The sequence below is a fragment of the Nothobranchius furzeri genome, chromosome 3 (assembly GCF_043380555.1).
Source record: "Nothobranchius furzeri strain GRZ-AD chromosome 3, NfurGRZ-RIMD1, whole genome shotgun sequence".
In the NCBI taxonomy this organism is placed as follows: Eukaryota; Metazoa; Chordata; class Actinopteri; order Cyprinodontiformes; family Nothobranchiidae; genus Nothobranchius; species Nothobranchius furzeri.
In genome coordinates, this window is record NC_091743.1 from 76,823,740 (window position 1) to 76,843,272 (window position 19,533).

The 19,533-nt window shown below is 43.4% G+C and overlaps 1 protein-coding gene across 12 annotated transcripts in view; it reads left to right on the plus strand.

Moving 5' to 3' along the window:
• The window catches only part of eif4g3a (eukaryotic translation initiation factor 4 gamma, 3a), a 54,699-nt gene that overhangs the window by 21,852 nt on the left and 13,314 nt on the right, over positions 1–19,533 (plus strand). For 7 of the 12 annotated variants that reach the window (XM_015958375.3, XM_015958381.3, XM_015958376.3 and 4 more), the window contains exons 4-16: positions 1,797–1,889; positions 3,358–3,390; positions 6,182–6,202; positions 7,754–7,933; positions 10,172–10,283; positions 10,416–10,567; positions 11,653–11,778; positions 13,769–13,925; positions 14,272–15,045; positions 15,136–15,224; positions 17,620–17,914; positions 18,037–18,161; positions 19,211–19,327. In XM_015958375.3, coding sequence (XP_015813861.3) covers positions 1,797–1,889; positions 3,358–3,390; positions 6,182–6,202; positions 7,754–7,933; positions 10,172–10,283; positions 10,416–10,567; positions 11,653–11,778; positions 13,769–13,925; positions 14,272–15,045; positions 15,136–15,224; positions 17,620–17,914; positions 18,037–18,161; positions 19,211–19,327 — 2,274 coding nt within the window. The remainder of the gene's footprint in view (positions 1–1,796; positions 1,890–3,357; positions 3,391–6,181; positions 6,203–7,753; positions 7,934–10,171; positions 10,284–10,415; positions 10,568–11,652; positions 11,779–13,768; positions 13,926–14,271; positions 15,046–15,135; positions 15,225–17,619; positions 17,915–18,036; positions 18,162–19,210; positions 19,328–19,533) is intronic. The other 5 variants (XM_015958379.3, XM_054732973.2, XM_015958382.3 and 2 more) reach the window with 3 other exon arrangements.

A 19,533-nucleotide genomic window follows, 5' to 3' on the forward strand; every position in this document is an offset into this window, starting at 1 on the left:
TAATGCAGCCTAAAAGTTCAGGACAGTGGTGTCACTGCAACTCCTGCATGTATTTTTGAAGACAAATAGATTGTAATTTGCACACCTAAGTAAAACGTGGCAATTCTGCATAAAGCATAAAAATATGTTGTAGTCGAAACTCTTTTTACTCGCTCCAGAATAAATGCTGCATAGACACCGTCGTTATTTCACCACAAAGGAGAGGGACATGAATGGAAAGGACTGAAGGCTTTTTATTTAAAAAAAAATGAAGGTGACCGTGTACACATGTAGTCAGGGTTGTGTAAAACCCAGAATGCATCTAGGGAAAAAAACCTTGGGTACACACAGAAGTCATTCTAGACATTTTTGTTATCCGTCATTTTCAGTACCATGAGTGGGGTGTCCCGTTGTAATGACCACATGGGAATCTTTTGGACTTTCTTATGGACTTTATTGATCCCACAGTGGGGAAATTCACATTTTACAGCAACAAATACACTTAGAGAATTATTCCAAAAATATAATAATGTAACTACACATAGGCAGTAGGCTATTATTGTAACCTTTGACCACTAAAAACCACAAATAAAAAAGAAACTTGGGTTCCAGAACTATGTGGATTGATTTAGCTACCTCCGGACTCTGTGCGTAACATTTAAAAGGGGTACCTGGCTATGTGTGTTCATGGTCTATGTAGAACATGAGCACATCTTCAGTCCATTGCTGCCAATAAGATACATGCATCTACTGTGTTCTTCTAAGTCCTTCATGCTGACCAAGGTGTACAGCAGGCAAGTCCTGTCGCAGGGTTCTCACGTAACTAATGAATCCCCATAAACAGAAACCTGCTGGTTTTTATTTTTATGTAACTTTTATGTTTTAAAATGGAGAAAAAAGTCTAGCTTTTGAAACTTTGTTTTAACAAATGAGAATTTTTACCTCTTCTAGACTTTGTCTCTTTTGGTACAGATCGTATAAAACTTTTATAATATTCAATAAGGATGGAAAAGATAGATTAAAGGCATACAGTAAGGCTCAACTTTATTCAGTTCAGATTGCTTTTTTTTTCTTTTTTTTTTCCAACTCACTGGTTAATTTTATTTCCGAGTGCCAGGAGTTTTTTGTAGCCATCACGAGATCAGTACATGCAATTGGCCGATGATAATGGTGGGAGTGACGGAACCAGAATAAATCAGGCATTATCAGACATCAGACTGAATGCTGTCACCCTTTAGTGTTTATTCTATTCTTTGAAATACCTCCTTATCATTTTGTGAATGTAACCTCAGTGAAGATCTGTTCATTAGTTTCAGACTAACGCCAGCAGACAGTGACGCTGCTGCCTTCACTGGCGTTTTTGATGGTGTTGCTGCTCTCACTTACAGGCATGTTGAGTCTGTGACTCAGCAGCTGTAGAGTGGAGAAGAATCTAGCTGTTCCTCTTTCCCGTTCGCGCCTACTGGCCCACTGCCTCACTCAAAAGCAGCTCAGGTCACTTGCCAGTCTTCTATAAATAGTCATGTCAGCCAGCACAAGGTTTAGTCATCATAATCATAGCAACAGCCACTTAAAGGAAAATTTAGATCTCCTTAAACCCTCTTCTGCCACTCTAGATGAAGAATGAAAGGAATACAGGATTTGCACTGCTTGAGGGTACCAATTATACATAAACCCCACCTTCTCCCCGCAACATTCAGCATAAATGTGTTTTATCTAATTCAGGTCTTGCAGAGTGTAAAATATTGGGATGCATTGATGTGTATTTTCCAAATGGTATGCAAAAAAAACTTCCATTCTTTTTTTTTTTTTGACAGTCTCCATATAACCCTGTGCAAAACGCTGGTTCGGCTCCTTTAGTGTATTCCCCCCAGACGCAGCCAATGAATGCACAGCCACAGAGTCGCCCGGTGAGTTTCTCTCGCTTTAGAAGTTTTGTGGAAACCTGCTTTTAGATGGCGTTTTTTACTTGTTATTAAAAAAACTGTCATGAAGAAGTGAACACAAAAGATCCAGTAAGAGCTCACCAGCTGCTGACTGATGTACTTAAACATCTGCTTTATTGATCTGATGAGGTTTCATCATTTGCTTATGGGGTCATTGTGTGCCGTCTTGTTGCTGATAACAAAGAAAACAAGTTTGCATCATTTTTCTCCCTAATCTTGCTTCCAAACTGCCACGTAAAGATGTCCCTGACTTTGGTGCACATGTTGGGACATTTATTTTTAAAAACAAATATTGGTAAACAAGCACTAATATAAGATGATAATGAAAATTATCACTTAAGCCTGTCCAGCCTTAAGGAAATGAAACGTTTCTGTTTTTTGGATTCACTGTTTGTGGATGTCTTTAAACATTTGCTTAGATATTTGAGCTTTTAATGAATCTTTTACAGAGTTTAGTCTATTGTCGACCCTCAAAATGAGTTTGGAAGTTTCATTTGAAATGTAAAGTGTTTTCCTCTAGGGAAAGCCATTTCAAGTTAGCCAAATCCTTACAATCCTTCACAAGAATGTCCCATCCCATCACAAAAGGTCAACAGTAAATACCCAGATAGAATATTGACGAGGGATGGACAATATATTGGCATCAATATCGGTTTCTGCAGATGTTAGTCATTTTTTAACATATCGGTATCGGGCCGATATTAACAACCAATATTTTTGCCATCTTGTTTCCATTTGTTTATCTGTTTTTTTTTGGGGGGGGGGGGGGTAGTCATGTGACAGCGGTTGTAATTATCTCTGAAGCGTAAATGTGTGCGTACATAATAATGTACATTCAGCTTTAATCATTTTCATTCTATACAAAATCTGATTTTAGTAGCATCAATGTCAGTATATTGTTATCGGCCATAACAGTGATGTTAATATGGTATCGGCCCAAACATTTCATATCGGTGCATCGCTGATTTTGATGTTGCATTATTCATAAATCTCGCCGGGCTCTTGCTGAGTATCCGTCAGCAGCGAAAAGTCTATCTGATTTCAGTCAGCAGGTATTTACACATTCAGTCACATTTGGGTTCACGTTAGTCCAGTCTGCCACGCGTCACTCTAATTTGAGCACAATGTCCTTTAAAACATAAAATTACACATTCTGATATTTTAGAACATCAGAATGTTAATGCCAGTAAAAACTGTGAGCTGTTGTTCAACTTAAACTGTGTGTGTGTGTGTGTGTGTGTGTGTGTGTGTGTGTGTGTGTGTGTGTGTGTGTGTGTGTGTGTGTGTGTGTGATTTAAATTGTATTTTCAAGAGTCTGGTTCCTTCGCTTACCTTAAGCTGTAACGGTGTCTCTCCTGTGCTCTCTATTCTCCCCGCTTTGCCATCACTGCTACAATCTCCTCCCTGGACCTTCTCCTCCCTCCCCCTCCAGTTTGCTACGGGCCCTCGACCAACACACCATCAGGTAATTTGCCCCCGCTGAATGCCCCCTGCCCCCTCTGTATACCCTCTTGCATCGTTGTCATCTTCATCAAAGCAGTTGGCTTGTCCCTGTTGCCAAACAAGCTTTCTGTGGGAATTTTCTGTTGCTGAAACCTGATTTGAATGCCTTTAAAGCTACGAAGTTCTAACATAGTATAGCTACAAATGTAAGGTGGAGATTGAAGAAAAAGAAAGTAGAAATTAATAAAGTGCTTCTCTCATTTGTCAAATAAACCACCACCAATAACACGGCTCGGACCATTCAGCTGTTGGCCTCGCCGAACTACCGCGTATCCCTGGGTCCTCCACTCATTTAACTACAGAACACCACTGGTGTGAGAGCTTCTCCGCTCAATAACATCAGAGAAGGAGAAACAGCCGGCTGCTACCACTTCAACTTTAGGACAAACTTCCTGAATCCCTAAAACAAAAAAACACTATTTGTAGTCATGAGTAACAACAGATGTTTGGACCTAGACAACGGCAAATGTTTAGTGTTCTCCCATTCCCTCCAGCAATGTGGGTTCCAGTTCTAGCGGACATGGCCCAGGGAGGACTCCCGGCAGGAGGGTTGAGAGTTTTGTAACCATGTTTGCGTTGAAAAGCTAGCCTGGGATGTAGATTTGCTATTTCAGCTTTAAAAGTCTATGGAGCCAAAAAGTTCATTTTCATGAGACGTTTCGGTGTTGCTAGGTGTTTAAAATATCCTCAATAAATCATTCAATTTCTCTGTGTTTTGGTTGATGTCGTGACTGGAAGAAGTCATGTTTTTGGCTTTACTGGCCCATAAACAGGTGCTTTTGGTCTATTGGATTGTTTGTAATGGGATTTTATTTCAGCGCGGTATCGCTGGGTTCTCAGTTGATCATCGATCACTGATTTTATTCTCATGCTGGATATCAAACTGGAAATTATTTTGAAGAAGTACTTAAAGAAGTTTTTTGTAATAGATATGGCAAAGTACTTCAGCCATCTAATCTACCAAAATAACTAATATACGTCCTTTTGACACCATTGCATCGTGGTTTGTTTCCAGCCTACTTAGACATTCCAACATACCTATTTTTCTGGGGTTTTAGGAGTCGAGCAGGTTAAAGTGTTTCATCATTTGCTGGTTGTTTGCATTAAGGAGCCTTGAATGTAAGGCCTTATTGTATTTATGTAAAACAGCTGACTGGAGTGCTAAATGTTAGCACTTAGCATGAATCTGCACTTTAGCACATTTTGTATATTTTGAAACCAGATCTTTTTGAGAATTTGACTACAATTTCTCAGCGATTTCACCAGATAGTTTTTAGGGTGTCTCGCCACCCGTGGGGTTGGGCTTTGTTTGAATTTGACGGTTCTGGTTCCAATCGGTTCTTGATTCAGATTCTTTCAAGAGGCAGGGTTTAAAAGCTTTCTGTGTTTTAAATGAGCCAGCTAACCACAGGTTTTACTTTTGAAATGGTCTGAAGTTGTCATGAGGACAGCCATCGCTCAGGAGATAGAGCGGGTTGTCCAGTTATCAGAAAGTTTGAGGTTCGATCCCGGCTCCGACCAAAGAATACCGCTGCTGTGTCCTTGGGCAAGACACTTAAACCCCCTTGTCGGCTGGTGGTGGTCAAAGGGACCGGTGGTGCCGGTGCTCGGCAGGCCCCACCTCTGTCAGTGTGGCTACATCGTAGCTCATCCCCACCAGCGTGTCAGTGACTGTGTTGTGAAGCGCCTTGGGGGGTTGTAGAACCTTAAGAAGGTGCTATATCAAATACAGGACATTAAAGTGAAGCCACACCTTTGAACGCAGTAACACAAACACTTCCAGTGGATTCCAGATGCTAGATGGACCCAAAGTGCCGAACCTTTATTTCTAGGGTACTGGTAGGCGGGGAATAAGGGGTGACTGGTGTTCAGGTAGTCGGTATTCAGAATTGCTCTTCAGTTGACTGGCACCAATCGGCATGTGTGAGGACATCGTTGAAGCTTCAACAGGCCCGTATTTATGGTGATATCCGATAATTACCTGGTCAAATGCTGAGAGTCGTAGAGACGTTTGGGTCCAGATGGTTTCCAGGTTTCTTGTGTTTTCCCGTTTTAAGCTGGGATGATTTACACAGCTGACCACTGCTAATGTTCATCATCAGAATGGTGTAACATCTGGATGCTTCTGTGTGGACACACAGACAGACTAATAATATTGTGTGAAAGTGTAACGGCTGTGTTTCCTGGCGATTGTGTGTGTGTGTGTGTGTGTGTGTGTGTGTGTGTGTGTACGGAAGTGTAAGTGCGTGCACTGGCTGTCACAAACTGGCGCTGAGGTTTCTTGTGTCACTACGGAAGTGCAATCGGAAAGCAGATGAAGCTCAACAGTCGCCCTTTATGCTCATGAAGAAAACGCCTATTGTCCTCCTGAAACGCACTCGATCGCAGAGAACAACACGCTAAGAGCCAAAACGTTGGTTCGGCCAAAACAAACCTGTTCCTTAATCCTGATTACCTTGTGTTGTTTGAGTTCAGTCTTTGTTTTTGTGTCGAGTTACCAAAACAAGCTTGTTTCATCTGCTGTTTCTGAGAAAAAATAATTTAAATGTGACTTGTTAATGGCTCCTATTATTAGGTCTTCAATAATGAAAATATCATAAATCTAATAAAACCCTTTTGAAGTGGCTCAGAAGCCTCCTCTGTGTTTTATTTGCAGAAACTATCAGTTTTTTTGTGTTTTGTTTGGATGTTTTAAATCTCACCCGTTTGTCCTCCCACTGGCTTTTCTCTCTTTACTGCATTCAAAACCCAAGGGAGGATTCAGACCCATCCAGGTAACTTTACCTCTGCAGAGATGCATGGCATGATGATCACTACCTCCATCCATGTTCATGACAGATTAGACCTGTCTTTTATCACCATTTCCCTTCATTTTCTTCTACTTTATTTCTATATTTTATGTCATGTAGTTATTATTGTTCGAATAGGTTTAAATTGCATGCGCAATAGCAGAACAGCAGTAAATTCCTCTGATTTGTTGGGTTTTAGTTTCTTTGTAAACTGAAAGTGGGTCTTTTAAAATGTTCTGATTTTGCTTCTTATCCTCTTTTAAGTTTTACACGTTTTGGTTTGACCCAAGGTTTGGAGACGCTCCCCGGGTGGCTGATAATGAAACTTTTTCCGGTCTTTTCCCAGGTTTTTCACAAAGCTATTTACAATAAAGCCACTGAGGCTGATCAAATACGCTGAATTAGATTTCCCTCCTGGGACGGTGTTTACAGTGTTTTGTAGCCCGGTTTTCTTCAGTCAGAGGATTTTCTGATCCGTTTACTTATTCCCAGTTTGAACCAGCTGTCACATCTGTTGATTGTGTGTTTTTCACACAACCACCACCTGATGTAAAACTGTAAATGTGCCTCACGCAACAGATTCTGGCTGCATTTTCCCTTTTTTCCCCCTTCAAATGCCATTTGAAAAACAAATTATCTGCATGGGAAACGGAATGATGTCACGTGTGGTACAACTGTAAGGATTCCTGAGTAGCTCAGATAGGAAAGAAAACGGAACCTCAGTCATTCCGATGTCGAGATTTTCAATGTTTTAGCGGAAGTGTTAAAAAATTCAAAGGATCATTGGACTAAATTTGAGATCCTTAGAATGATTTTACGTGACCCCCAGTTTCATTTTTGGAGTAGTGAAATTAAGTCTCCAGCAGAAAATATTTATTTATTTATTTATTTACTTACTTACTTACTTACTTACTTCACTTCAGACCATTCAAACAAATTATAATCAAATACAAATAAAAATTTCTTAATTTAGAGGGTATTAGAGATTCTTCTTTGGTCCTTAAAAGGGAATAGGGAGAAGCTCAAGGCTTGTGAAATGTCAATGTTCAGATTGTTTCGCTTCTGTTTCTGAGCATACAAATAAAAGTCATCTCCATAAAATAATCTTTGTGTTTCCTTAATAAAAATGCCCCTTTTCTGCAGACTTCTGATGTTTTTGGTCCTCGTTTTCACAACTGTGGACACCCCTGAGAAACAGACTTTAGTCATGTTCTTTTAAATCTCTTGTTGGATGATTAATATTTTAAAAATCTATTTTGGGGCTCAAATGTTTAGACAGGCTGTCTTTGTGAGTTTGGATGTTAAAGTTGATTCTTAGACTTGTTTTTATACTTTTAACACTCTAGTTCAGTTGTACTCAATAGGCGGCCCGTGCCCCCCACCCACCCACCACACGCACCCCAGTTGAGGTGCTTTCAGAGTCTTCTTGGTGATGACTACATATAAAAATGGAGACTTTTTTTATTTTATTTTTTTTAAGTAGGTGAAAAATGCCAGCATGAGAATGTTTCTAATGAGTCCTGTTGTTTCTCTCAGTTTTTCCAGAGGCCTCAAATGCAGACTGCAAGGCCCACCATCCCAGCAAACACACCCTCCATACGGCCATGCTCGCAGGCTCCCACGGCTACAGTCTACCCTGCTAATCAACCCATTATGATGACCATGGCACCCATGCCTTTTCATTCCCCACAGGCTGCACAGTACTACATCCCACAGGTACAACAAACTAAACTCGACTTTTGAACTCTTCTTTAATGTCTTCTTCAGGTCTTTATGACAACTAGAAACTTCCTGTAAGTGTATCTATTAGGGATGCTCTGAGCCGATCACGTGTTTCTGAAAGGATTGGAATTAGGAAAAATAAATCTGATTTAAAGGGGCATTATGGAAGTTTGACAGCCAAAACATGTATAGAAATAATACATTTCTTCTTCATACATTCTCCTGCAATGCCCTGGTCCTGTAGAATGAGCCCTGGCATTTTTACTGTGATTGCCTGTTTTTCTGTAAAATCACAGAAAAGAGAGAGCTGCTCGGGTCGAGCAGGCTGCTTCATGCGCGTTCACGCTCAGGCATCGCCCGTAGCATTTGCTATCAGTAGCTTTAGCAGCAGAGAGAGAGGCAGTGCCAACTCAGCGACTTTGTCACTGTTCCTAACGCCTAGTGATGAACCTAGCTACATTTCTGAGGACCCTTAGCTACTTTCAATATTTTTTTTTACAGTAAGATGCCCAAATTTTTAATTGAGACTCGCTGAACGGCATTGAATTCACGGATAAGAAAGATGTGGGTTCAACTTTCATTTTGGAACAATTTTTCAAGCAAGGGAAGGGAATGATCTGATAATGCAGGAAGACTGACCCATCATAAACCTTTGTCAGCTGTGCTGAAGAGAAAGGTACAGATCCAAATTAGCTGCGCGTTCTCCTGTTCTCTGTCCTCCGGGCCACACACACACACACACACACACGGGACTGTCTCAGCTGTTATTTTCGTTAAGGAGTGTGCACGTACAGCATGCGCGCCTTGTGCACGAGCCTACTATTGAAGCTGCCGTTACACTTTTGGCCTGAGGGGGCAATCACGAGCATAAAAATTCAAAACTCCGTAAAGTCCCTTTAACCTTTTAAAACAACAAACATGACTTTTTAAAGATTTTCCAATTGAATAAAAATGGCTTAGTTTTACTAAGTCCCTCTACATCAATAATATTTGTTTCTTGTACGAAACGGCTTTTCCCTTCAGGCATCAACAAAGCAAATCACCGTCTCCATTAATCCCCAGTTTACTACTAACAGTCGCAGTTCACAGTGAAGTCAGACAAAACCGCAGAGTCAGCTGACAGAAAAAGTTACACTCCTGAACAAAGAGAAATATCCAACAGACTGCAAAACATCAGTTTCCAGTTCTCCTGCAGCACTGGAGCTGGAGCTGCAGGTGTTATGCAGAGAACAGTTACCCCGCCTGCCTGCTCCGTCACATGAACATGCATTGCTCAATACAGCTACATACTGAGGGAGTAAACAACTTGAAATAAGAGCAAGGCTGCAACTTTTAAGTATATTTACAATATAAACAAGTTTTTAATTGGTGCACTTACTTAAAAAATGAAAGTGAAACTTAAAGAACAATTTGGATGTTTCTTCTTATTTTAATGCATTCCTGATTTATTTCCCCCTTTTTTTCTTATTTTAATGCTTTGCTAAAAATGTATTTATTATTATTTTATTGCTTTTCTGAAACCGGGACTCGGTATCGGCAGATACTCAGAATCAAATGACTCTGAATCGGATCGGGAGTAAGAAAATGTGATCGGAACATCCCTAGTATCTATTTAGACCCTGTCACACGTCGCAGAGTATCCCACAAAACTAAGATGTTTATCTATTAGGTTAATCACCTGCTGATTGAAATCAGGTGTGTTGAAACAGGGAAAACACTAAAACAAATAGGATGGTGGCCCTCAAGGACCGGGATTGCCCACCCCTGGTCTACGGGTCGTCCATTTGAAAGTTGAGATCTATGGCACCAGAAACAATTCTTTCAAAATCTCCGACCAAAGTGGAGATTTGCAAATTCTCTGTTGTGTATGTAAGTAACTGGGATTTTTATTTTTGCTACGTTACTGCCTGCGAAAAAATGCTCTGATATCATATGTGTGACCTGTGTTCACGCCTTATTTTTTTTACAAGCTCAGCTACTGCTCTATGTAGCAAACCACAGGCCAAGGCCTGCATTATGGATGGTTGGTGCCCACCACCTAGTTATTCCAGGTCCAAGAAATGTTTTTCAGCAGTGACTCCATCGATTTGGGGAACCACTGCACTGGATCTTTTACTGAAAACGATGTGGTGTGACTCAAGTTTTATTCCTTAGATGGGCAGTGGAGGTTTTAGAGAAACTTGGCCATCATTCCTATATTTGTTTATCTTTGTGTGTCCTATGTACTTCCAGTATCGACCCAGTACACCCTTTGTGGGACCTCCACAGCAGTATTCTGTACAGCCTCCAGGCTCTGGCACCTTCTACCCTGGTCCCGGACCAGGGGAGTACCCTGCCCCATATCGTGAGTCTTTCCCAGAGAATCATGAATTCACACTAGCGCATCAGTCTGCTCACAGAAGAGCGATAATTCCTTATTTCACTAGAACATATTTTCTTCTGTTTTGTTCTTTTCTTTTCTGGGTAATGTATTCAGATGCCCTCAGGTACCACCCTCCAGTCTCTCCCTCTGTACCCGCTCCCGTCCCCACAGCTGGCTCGCCCTTTTACCCAGGACAGACACTGTTCCCCCCCTCGCCCCCCATCTTAGTGCCTACACAACATTCAGCCAAGCGTGAAAAGAAAACGGTGAGTGTCTCAAGTTTTTTTTTTTTTTTTTGTCTTTTCAATATTTGGCATGTTGCTGCCTTTAAAGACTGAGTTCTCCAAGAAACAGCTTTTTACTTGTTTTTGAAATGTGATCGGCCACTCTGAGTTCATGGGACGATGGTGGCGGGGGAGCTAGGTTCCTGTCTCGTAACTTGAAGGTAGTGGAATCGAGTCCCGCTCAATCTGTCACAGTCGTGTTCTTGGGCGAGACTCTTGACCCAGGTTAGCTGCTGGCGGTGGTCGGAGGGACTGGTGGTGCCAGTGTTCAGCAGCCTTGCCTCCCGTCAGTGCGCCTCAGAGCAGCTGTGGCTACAACGTAGCTCATCACCAGCGAGCGAATGAATGGATGTGTTATGAAGCACCTTGGGGGGTTGTACACGCCATTTACCATTACTCTGAGTTTAACATGCAGGTTAAACAGGAAATCGGTCTTCTACCCCATTTCCTGCATTAGCCGCTGATAGAAAACAGATGGGAAACGCTTGGATTGGAAAAGCCAGTCGATTCCATGTCTCATCGATAGTTAATGCTTATGATCTCACTCATCTTGCTCACGATGAGGAGAACTGTTGTTGATTTAGCATCCAGGAGAAATTAGAGCACATCTGTAGAAGCTAACCATTAGCATTAGCAACTCCACAACACAGCAGAACTCCTTCAGGCTTGTGTTATTTGTGGAGATAAAACATGAATGATGCAAAGCAAATGGAGTCATTGTTAGAATGGTTTTGCTTTTAGCCAGTTAGAGGCGAGATGTCTGAATATCAGGAAATAAAACTCCAGATTATACCGTCTTCTCCTAACCTCTCCTGTGGCTCACTTCTAGTTACTGAAACAGGAGCGCCAGAGCTTTTTTTCCCACAGTGATTGACTCAAAGGGGCATTCAATGACACGAGATCCCACTGCAAATGTATTGGAAAAAACGTGTGAACCTTGTTAATAATGTTCCTGTTGACATTTTCAGTTTGGGGAGAGTTCAGGTTTGATATTATCAGTAGTTAGAATAAACTTAAAAATCAAACAGTTAAAATGTCTTTTCTATTTGCTTTTTATATAATTTTAGATCCGTATTCGTGACCCAAATCGAGGTGGCAAGGATGTAACGGAGGAGATCTTGGCAGGGGGCTCAGGAAGCAGGAATTCAACGCCTCCTATCGGCCCCCCTTTCTCCACCCCGACCCCTCCACAGGTACAGCGCCTCTACTTTACACAGATGTGATGCACAGCACTGAAATAGGAGCAGTGTCTCGTGTTGCTTAATCACAGTGGGAGCTTTTTGCTCCAGTAGTCTCTTCACCACCTTGGGGGAGGCCAGCGGTGCGTGGCCTTTATGACTCCATAATTTATTAGCACATCCCAGAGTCACTGGAAAGTCCTGATGGCTCTCCGATTAGATTATGTTATGCCTTCTCCTGGATCTGAGATGAAAAACAGATTTTTAGATTAACATAACTAGAGTTTTTAATGGGCGGTGCCGTTACAGTTGTGTTTTTACCGGAGGTGATTTGTTTGTTCATTTATTTGTTTGTATGCCCGTGAGTTAGTTTGTTTATGACAAAAAATATTTTACATGTTACGCACAGAGAACGTCGCAGAGGTAACAATCAACAAAAGATCTCCATCAGCGCGCCTGAGCCTTTTCTCCCCTCCTCCGCCTCTCGCTGCCGACAGTGGGCGCACACGCGGCGCGCAGAGGAGGAGCTTGGAGAGCGTCTGTGACGCACTCCACATCGTCCACAGCAGCGTGGTGTTGAGTGGAAACCCTTCTGTCTTTCAGAAAGCCTGGAAGACTTCTGGTTATTTCATTTGGAGAAACATTTCATGATTTAAGTAGCGCTCGTCGTTATTCAGCTCCTGCATCGAGTGTGTCTGCGGAGCGCGGATCCATCCAGAACAACGTTTAAATATCCACGAGTCTGTCTGAGGCAACAGTCCAGAACCTCTTAACCTCTTCAACAAGCACCTCAAAGACATTTGATTACGCACAAGCTGCAGGTGACCAGTTCAGGGTTACGCGGCGCAGGAGGAACGTGCGTTTGGGCCGCAGCAGGTGAAATGTTCCTACTTTAAGTGATTTCGTTTAATTGCATTGTTAATGCTACCGGAGCACTCTGGTCAGCTTATGTGGACCACATATTAATTTAAATGAATGGAAATTCAACAAATTATTATTCATTGTTTTAAAAATGAAAGTGACGGGATAAATGGATCGTGCGGCCTCCTCAGCGATTCATTTAATTTCCTACTCATGAAACAAAGAAAGTCTTTAATATATAATATATAAAATACCCTAATGGTAGGCACCACGAGGAAACAGAGACCAGGCTTCTTTTAACACTTTAACCGTGTTTTTTACGTCACTCTACCAAACTACAAATACAAAACTAAACAAAAACAAAAATCTAAATGCGCTGCGCTTATATAAAAAAATCTGTGCTTTGGGCTTCTTCTGTGTCCGTGCGTCATGGCGTCACGTGCATGAATAAATCGTCCATCGTCTTTTTTTTGGGACTGACGATTGGCGGTGGGGAAAATTCCAATCGCCTAACCCTATTTTTAATAAAACTTTGTAAAAATGTAAAGTTTGCTGTTTAAGGCCACCAAATCTAAGAAATTCGTAACAAAAACTCAAATAGGTTTAATTAGAGCTCATTTAAGCCACTTATTCTGATATTGGCTGGAATCTGGTTTACATGTTTAGATCTTTTACTTGCTGTCTTTGTTTTTACCCCGTCTGTATTCTCCCTCTCCTTCAGCAGAATCCAAACAGATTCCGTGGTTCAGAAATGTCACACAGCCGTCCTCAGACTAACGACGCCTCCAAATCTGGAATCTTGTTTGTTTTCTGTAGAAAGATCTGTGACTTTTTCCTTCCCTTTGTTCTTTTGTGGGTGTTAACTGTGTCTTTTCTGATTTTTCTGTCCTTTTATTCTTCTTTTCTGTCCTTTACATTGAGCGTTCATCCTCTTCCTGCCATTGCTCCTGCCCTGACCCTGCTTCTCTTGTTGTTTTAATCTAACCATACCTTGCCGGGCTCCTGACTTCTGCTTGATCCTGCGCTCGGGCTTGTTACTTTATTTGTGTGCCTACACCTCTTCACTTCTCGCTCTTGTTTTGTGTGTTGCTAGTTTTTATGGCCGCACCCTCATTATCCTCACATTTTCTACCTCAAATCGCAGCAGCTGAGCAGCAGCCAGACTCCAGAGCAGCAGCAGCAGCAGGCTCCGCCCACTCAGCAACAGCAAGTCCATCATCCCAGTGGCCAGGTGTTGGAGCCGCCACAGATCCCACAGTCACAGCCGCCGCTGACAACTGGGGCTGCAGAGACCAAGCCAGGTCTGCCCCCAAAGTCCCCTTTCCTTTTCTTTAAAAGTGCTTCTGCATGCTCTGATACGTGGGAATGCTACTCTCCTGCTGTTTAGACTTCACCTTTAAGAGCTGAAAAGCAGCATCTATGAAAACATTAAATTCACTCATTGTTTTGTTTTTATTTGAGTGCTTAATGCTCAAACATCAGATATTTAACTTGACTTAAAATCAGCAGTTGAGTCAGTGAAAAGGTTTTCTATAAACAATAAAGATTACTGATCAGAAAAACTTGTAATTCTGCATAATTTTGGTGTTTTTTGGACCTTCATGTGTGGACTTTAGAGCCATTTTGTTCTTCTCTTCCTCTTTTCAGTTGACCTGCCGAAATTGGAGCCAGTTGTCCAGAAGTCTTCCTCTCCTGGGCTCGTGCAGCCTGAAGCTCCGTTGGAGAGACTGGAGGCCAGTGTTCCTGTGTCTGAGCCTCCTGCGTTGGCGGAACCAGTTCTTCCCCCCCACGTCCCGCATACCGCCATGGTCACGCTACCACCAGCAGTGGCTAGCATCAGCGAATGTTCCTCAGTCAGGGAGTCCACTGCTTCAGCCTCATCCCCACCTTCCTCCTCTGTTGGGGAGAACAAAACCTCTCTGGGAGCGCCTCCGATGCCCAACGTAGAAAAGCCTCTGTCAGAAACCCCCCGAACTTTAGCTGCTTCTCCATCGCTGGCCCCCAAGGCTCTGAACGGCCTTGTGGAGCTCGGGGCTGAGCTGAACACGGCTGCTCACGAGGCCCCGCTCCTGGCCTCAGCTGTGCTACTTTCCCAGGTTTCTGCTCCTGTTTACAGGGAGACCTCCCCCGTCGAAGCCCTGCCCTCTGACACGAGACCAGAGGTGCCGGTCGTCGCCGCGCTCTCCCCTCTGTCACCTGTGGCTGTGGTGCCAGTCACCCTCATTTCTAGCCCATTACCAGCTGTGCCAGTTATGCTCCCTCCTGGCCTTCCGCCTCTAGTGCAGGCCACAACAGAGGCCGATGAGCTGAGCAAAACATTAGACACTAAAGAGCTTCTCCCCAGCGGAGGGCCTGAGACCCAAGGGGACAGCAATGCAGAGTTCCAGCTACAAGCACTTAGCAGGAAGAGTCTCACTACAGGTAATGCTTCTGACTTCTATATTTGTCACACTTTTCACATCATCTGCTGCTCTTAAATCGGTTTTGTGACCTTTTGGGGGTTTTATGCAGTTGATCAGGCTCCTTCCACCATACCAAAGACCTGGAGAAAACCAAACGAGGTGATTTATGCTGGAGACATACCTCAAAAGGAAGCTGAGGTAAGAAAAGAAGTACTAAAGTTCCCTGGTACAGACTAATGTGTGTTTCGTTGGTGTGAAAAGCCCAAAGCAGCTTACTGGAGAGAAACTACAAAGTGTCCGAGAGCTGGACGGTGAGTTGGAGAGAAAAAGAAAAGAATGATGTGGGAAATAGTTCAAGGGGAAAGTGCGTACACGTGTATGGAGAGGGAGGCTAAAATGATTTCGGGTTGCTGTTATCGTTTAATAAAAATGGTGAGAAGTTACCCATCATCCTCCAGCGCTCGCCAGCCCACAGCCTCTGTTTCTGTTGCTGTAGTTAGTTTATCACTAATGACTGTCATTGGCTCTTTTCAAACTTTTAAACTTCAAAACTGAAAAAACAAATCAAGCACAGTTTAGTTGAGCTTTGATTGTGACTCAAGATGTTCCATTTGAATTCCTAATTAAGTGTTCAGACAAAGGACAGTTTTACATTAAAGTTACCGTCCCACTAGTTGTCTCACACACTGGTGTGTGGCACACTTGTTCTCCCGTCCTCAAAGAGCTGGTTCACTTACTGTATTTGAAAATGTTCGGTCTGAGTTCAACAGGCAGGAATGTGAGAATAGTCTACCCCTATTTCCTGCATTAGGTTCTGGTAGAAAATAGATGGAAAAACACTCGGTTCAGAGAAGCCTGACAGATCTACATCACAAGGTCAGCCTGACTCGCGTTTTTTATACATTTGTAGTGGTGTCTTAATAGAAAGGATGCCTAGTCATACTCTGGGGGGGGGGGGGGGACTCTCTGGTGCGCCTGTGAGCTGAATTAGAGGAGAGCTGCAAACAGAGTTTTATTTCCTGGTATTTGAACATCTCATCTCTGATTGGCTAACAGCAACGCCACTCTACCACTGACTCCGTTCTATTTTTTTTCTGCAACGTTGATGTGTTATCTCCACAAATATCACAAGCCTGAAGGGGTTCTGCTGTGTGGTGGAGTTGCTAATGCTAATGGTTAGCTTGTACTGGCAGAGACGTGCTCTGCTCTCTCCCGGATGCTAAATCAACAACAACCTTCCCCATCGCGAGATAATATGGGTGAGTCCATAAATGTTAAAGGTCAACCTTACTAAAAAAAAACATTTTTTAATTTTTATTTCTGATTATAATCTGTCACTCTAAGCCCTCCTTTCCACCGGAGCCGTCAGCAGCACGTTACTGCAGCAGCACGTCTTGTTCGCGTATGCTGCTGCTTGGCCCTTCCCATGAGACGAAGCAGCAGGGGAGCAGCTGTCACCGACAGAGCACGAAGTCACGCGACATTAGCAAAATCGCGTGTGACTTCGTCAGTAAACACAACAACAAGCAGGAGAAAACTACAACATAATATTTAGCATAAACTCACCATCTTGCCCCAAAACCGTAGATGCGTCATTCCATGCGTTATCCTTCTTGACGTTGTCTTTATAAAAACTGTGACTGGGATCAAACAGGATTGGGTGCTTCTCCACTTCAGTAATCAACCTTTCGTCTTCCATTATGGAAAAACAAAGGAGACCGCTAGCTAGGTGATAACTTTTTTTTTTTAAGTAAAGCAACCGGAAGGCAGTACGTTTCTTTATTCTGGAAATCTCGGGAAGCTTCGCTCCGTTTCCACGTCCGATTTTCTGTCTTTCCTTCCCCAAAAATGTCGAACTTGACCCGTTTCTGAGGCGTAGCGCGTAGAAAATAGAACCGGCGCGTAAGGGCCGCGTTATGCTGCTCCTGAGACGCGGCCGACTTGCGCTGCTGACAGCTCCGGTGGAAAAGGTTCTGTTGACCACAGCGGTTCCTATCAGCAGCTATGACATGCTGCTGACGGCTCCGTCACAGCTCCGGTGGAAAGGAGGGGTAAGACGATTGAATGTCAGAAAATAAGACTCCAAATTTTGCGGTCTGACGCTACTTTCTCCTCTGACTGAATTCTGCGTCCTCAAACGGGAGCATCTGAGCTTGTTTTTCCCAGAGTATGACTTACAAGGCTCTCATTCCTACCAGAGACCACTCCAAATGTAGTAAATATATGAGTACAGCCGATCTTTAAGTTTTCCCAACCATTTACAGCAACACCTAAAAAACCTGAACATTCTCGCTGATGCTTTTCCTCTGGAGCACAGCCTCAAACCACGTGATCACCAGGTGACCGAACATGTCTGCATACGAACCAGAAGACCGGCGACCAGAACAGGACAGGAGGTTTAGGTTAACCTGAGCTGTAATGACCATATCATGTGGGTTATGAATATGGCTTCATGTGATTAAAAACTGAAGGAGTAAAAAGGTTTTGCACCATCCTGAAAAGCTTCATGGTCTTTCCCCACTTTTATAACCTAAAACTTTCAAATGAGTTCAGATTGAGTAGCAGGATGCAACTAAATCTTATGTCCACACAGGACGAGCACAAGGATGTCGATCAGCCTGCTGGAGACCAGGTCCGTTACTCGGCTCCTCTGAGCTGCAGCCCCCTTCTGCTGACACCAGTCTTCCCCTCCGTTGCTGGTCCCATTCCTGCTTTTGCCAGCAGCCCCCAGGCCGATGGGAAGCCGGCCACTCCGGAGGAAAGCAGTGATGCGGAGCTGGAGCCCATGAGGAATGGAGCGGGTCACACCTCAGAGACGGAGAGCAGCGACAGCGGCGTCACCCCTGGAGACAAGGAGAACTCGACGGGAGCTCCACAGGACCTAGAAGGTTAGACGGATTGTTATGAAACATAAAAGTTTTGTTGGAGGTGTGTAGTATCACGTTTTCAGGGGGTGTCTTTGTTTTATGTGTGAGTGACACCTTTTGTTTTTCCTCTCACGACCTTCCAGACCTGGCTGAATCCAGTGGGAAGCGGCAGTACAACAGAGACTTCCTGTTAGGCTTCCAGTTCATGCCTGCATGCATACAGAAACCAGATGGGCTCCCACCAATCAGCGAAGTGGTATTGGACAAGGTACACCCTTCTGTGTCAACTGTGAAATAAAACGTTTGAATTTGTTTAAAACCTCCAACAGTCGACGCCTTCATAGAAATATTCTCACAACAAAAATCTTCATATAACTTCCTTCAGTCATTTCCCAACATTAAACTAGTATTTCCTTGGTTTCAGGGTTGCGAATGCCACTGATTACTTCATTTGGCAAAATGTGATTTTTGAGCTATTGAGTGAAGAAATGCACGTGTCAGATCATTCAATTAGAATAGGAGCATCCACACCTAGTTATTGTTGGTGTATCAGCTGATTTAATTGTGCATCTTGGATTTCTGCTCTCTGGTTGGGGAAAATAAACTGAATCTCATGCTGGGATCATTTATTAGATGAAACACTCGTTGGAATGAATTCATCAGTTTTCAGAGTGAAACGTGATGTTTTTACATGCTCGGAAACGATGACAGACAGGATTTTAGCGAGTCTGAGGGACTGGATCAAAGTTACGCCGCTTTGGTTTGTTCTACAGATCCACATTCACACGGGGTGGAGCATAGGGCCTGTCGAAATGCTGTTTTGATTAAAATCACATTGTTGTTATGTCATCCTTGGCTGTGCCGGGACGACATGCCCCTCCCCCGTTTCTTCAAACAGGGCAGCCAGACTGGTGAGCAGTTGGTTAGCACACACTCTTAAGTTTTGTTTTCTCGCTGGGAGAAAGTGAAACTCCTCTGGGAAAAGAGCTGCCCCCCCCCCCCCAAATCTGGTACTGACCCCTCCCCAACCGGCCTTCTGAGCAAGGCACGTATGATTTTAACCATTCAGTGAAGATTTATAACGCGAGAGCTGATGATGTCGTGTGGCTGTTGTTTCCAGCGGGTCACCTTTAGAGCTGCTGGTTGTGAAATTTACACATCCTCTCTAGCTCCTTTTGCCTGGTCTGCTGTTGTTGGAGGATCACTGCTCCCCCTGCTGTTCAGCTCATCTGGTGTGTGTGTGTGTGTGTGTGTGTGTGTGTGTGTGTGTGTGTGCGTGCGTGCGTGCGTGCGTTCGTGCGTGTGTGTGTCACACAGATGAACCAAAACAAGCTTCAGCCTCGAGCGGTGGACTCCAGGGTGATCTCCAGAGGACCTGATTTCACACCTGCTTTTGCAGATTTTGGGAGGCAGACGGGAGGACGAGGCGCTGCGGTGAGTCACTGACTCTGCAAAAGCTGAAACAGTCGACAAATCACAAACACACACACACAAACGAGCTTTCTTAGAACGTACATGTTTTAGAATCGTGAAAAAGTGTGTACTCGTGCTTGATAGTTTTTCTGTACAACCTGTTGTCTCCGTAAAAGCAGAGTTCTGTATTTTATTGACAGCAATAAGAGAAGTGACTTTCTGTATTT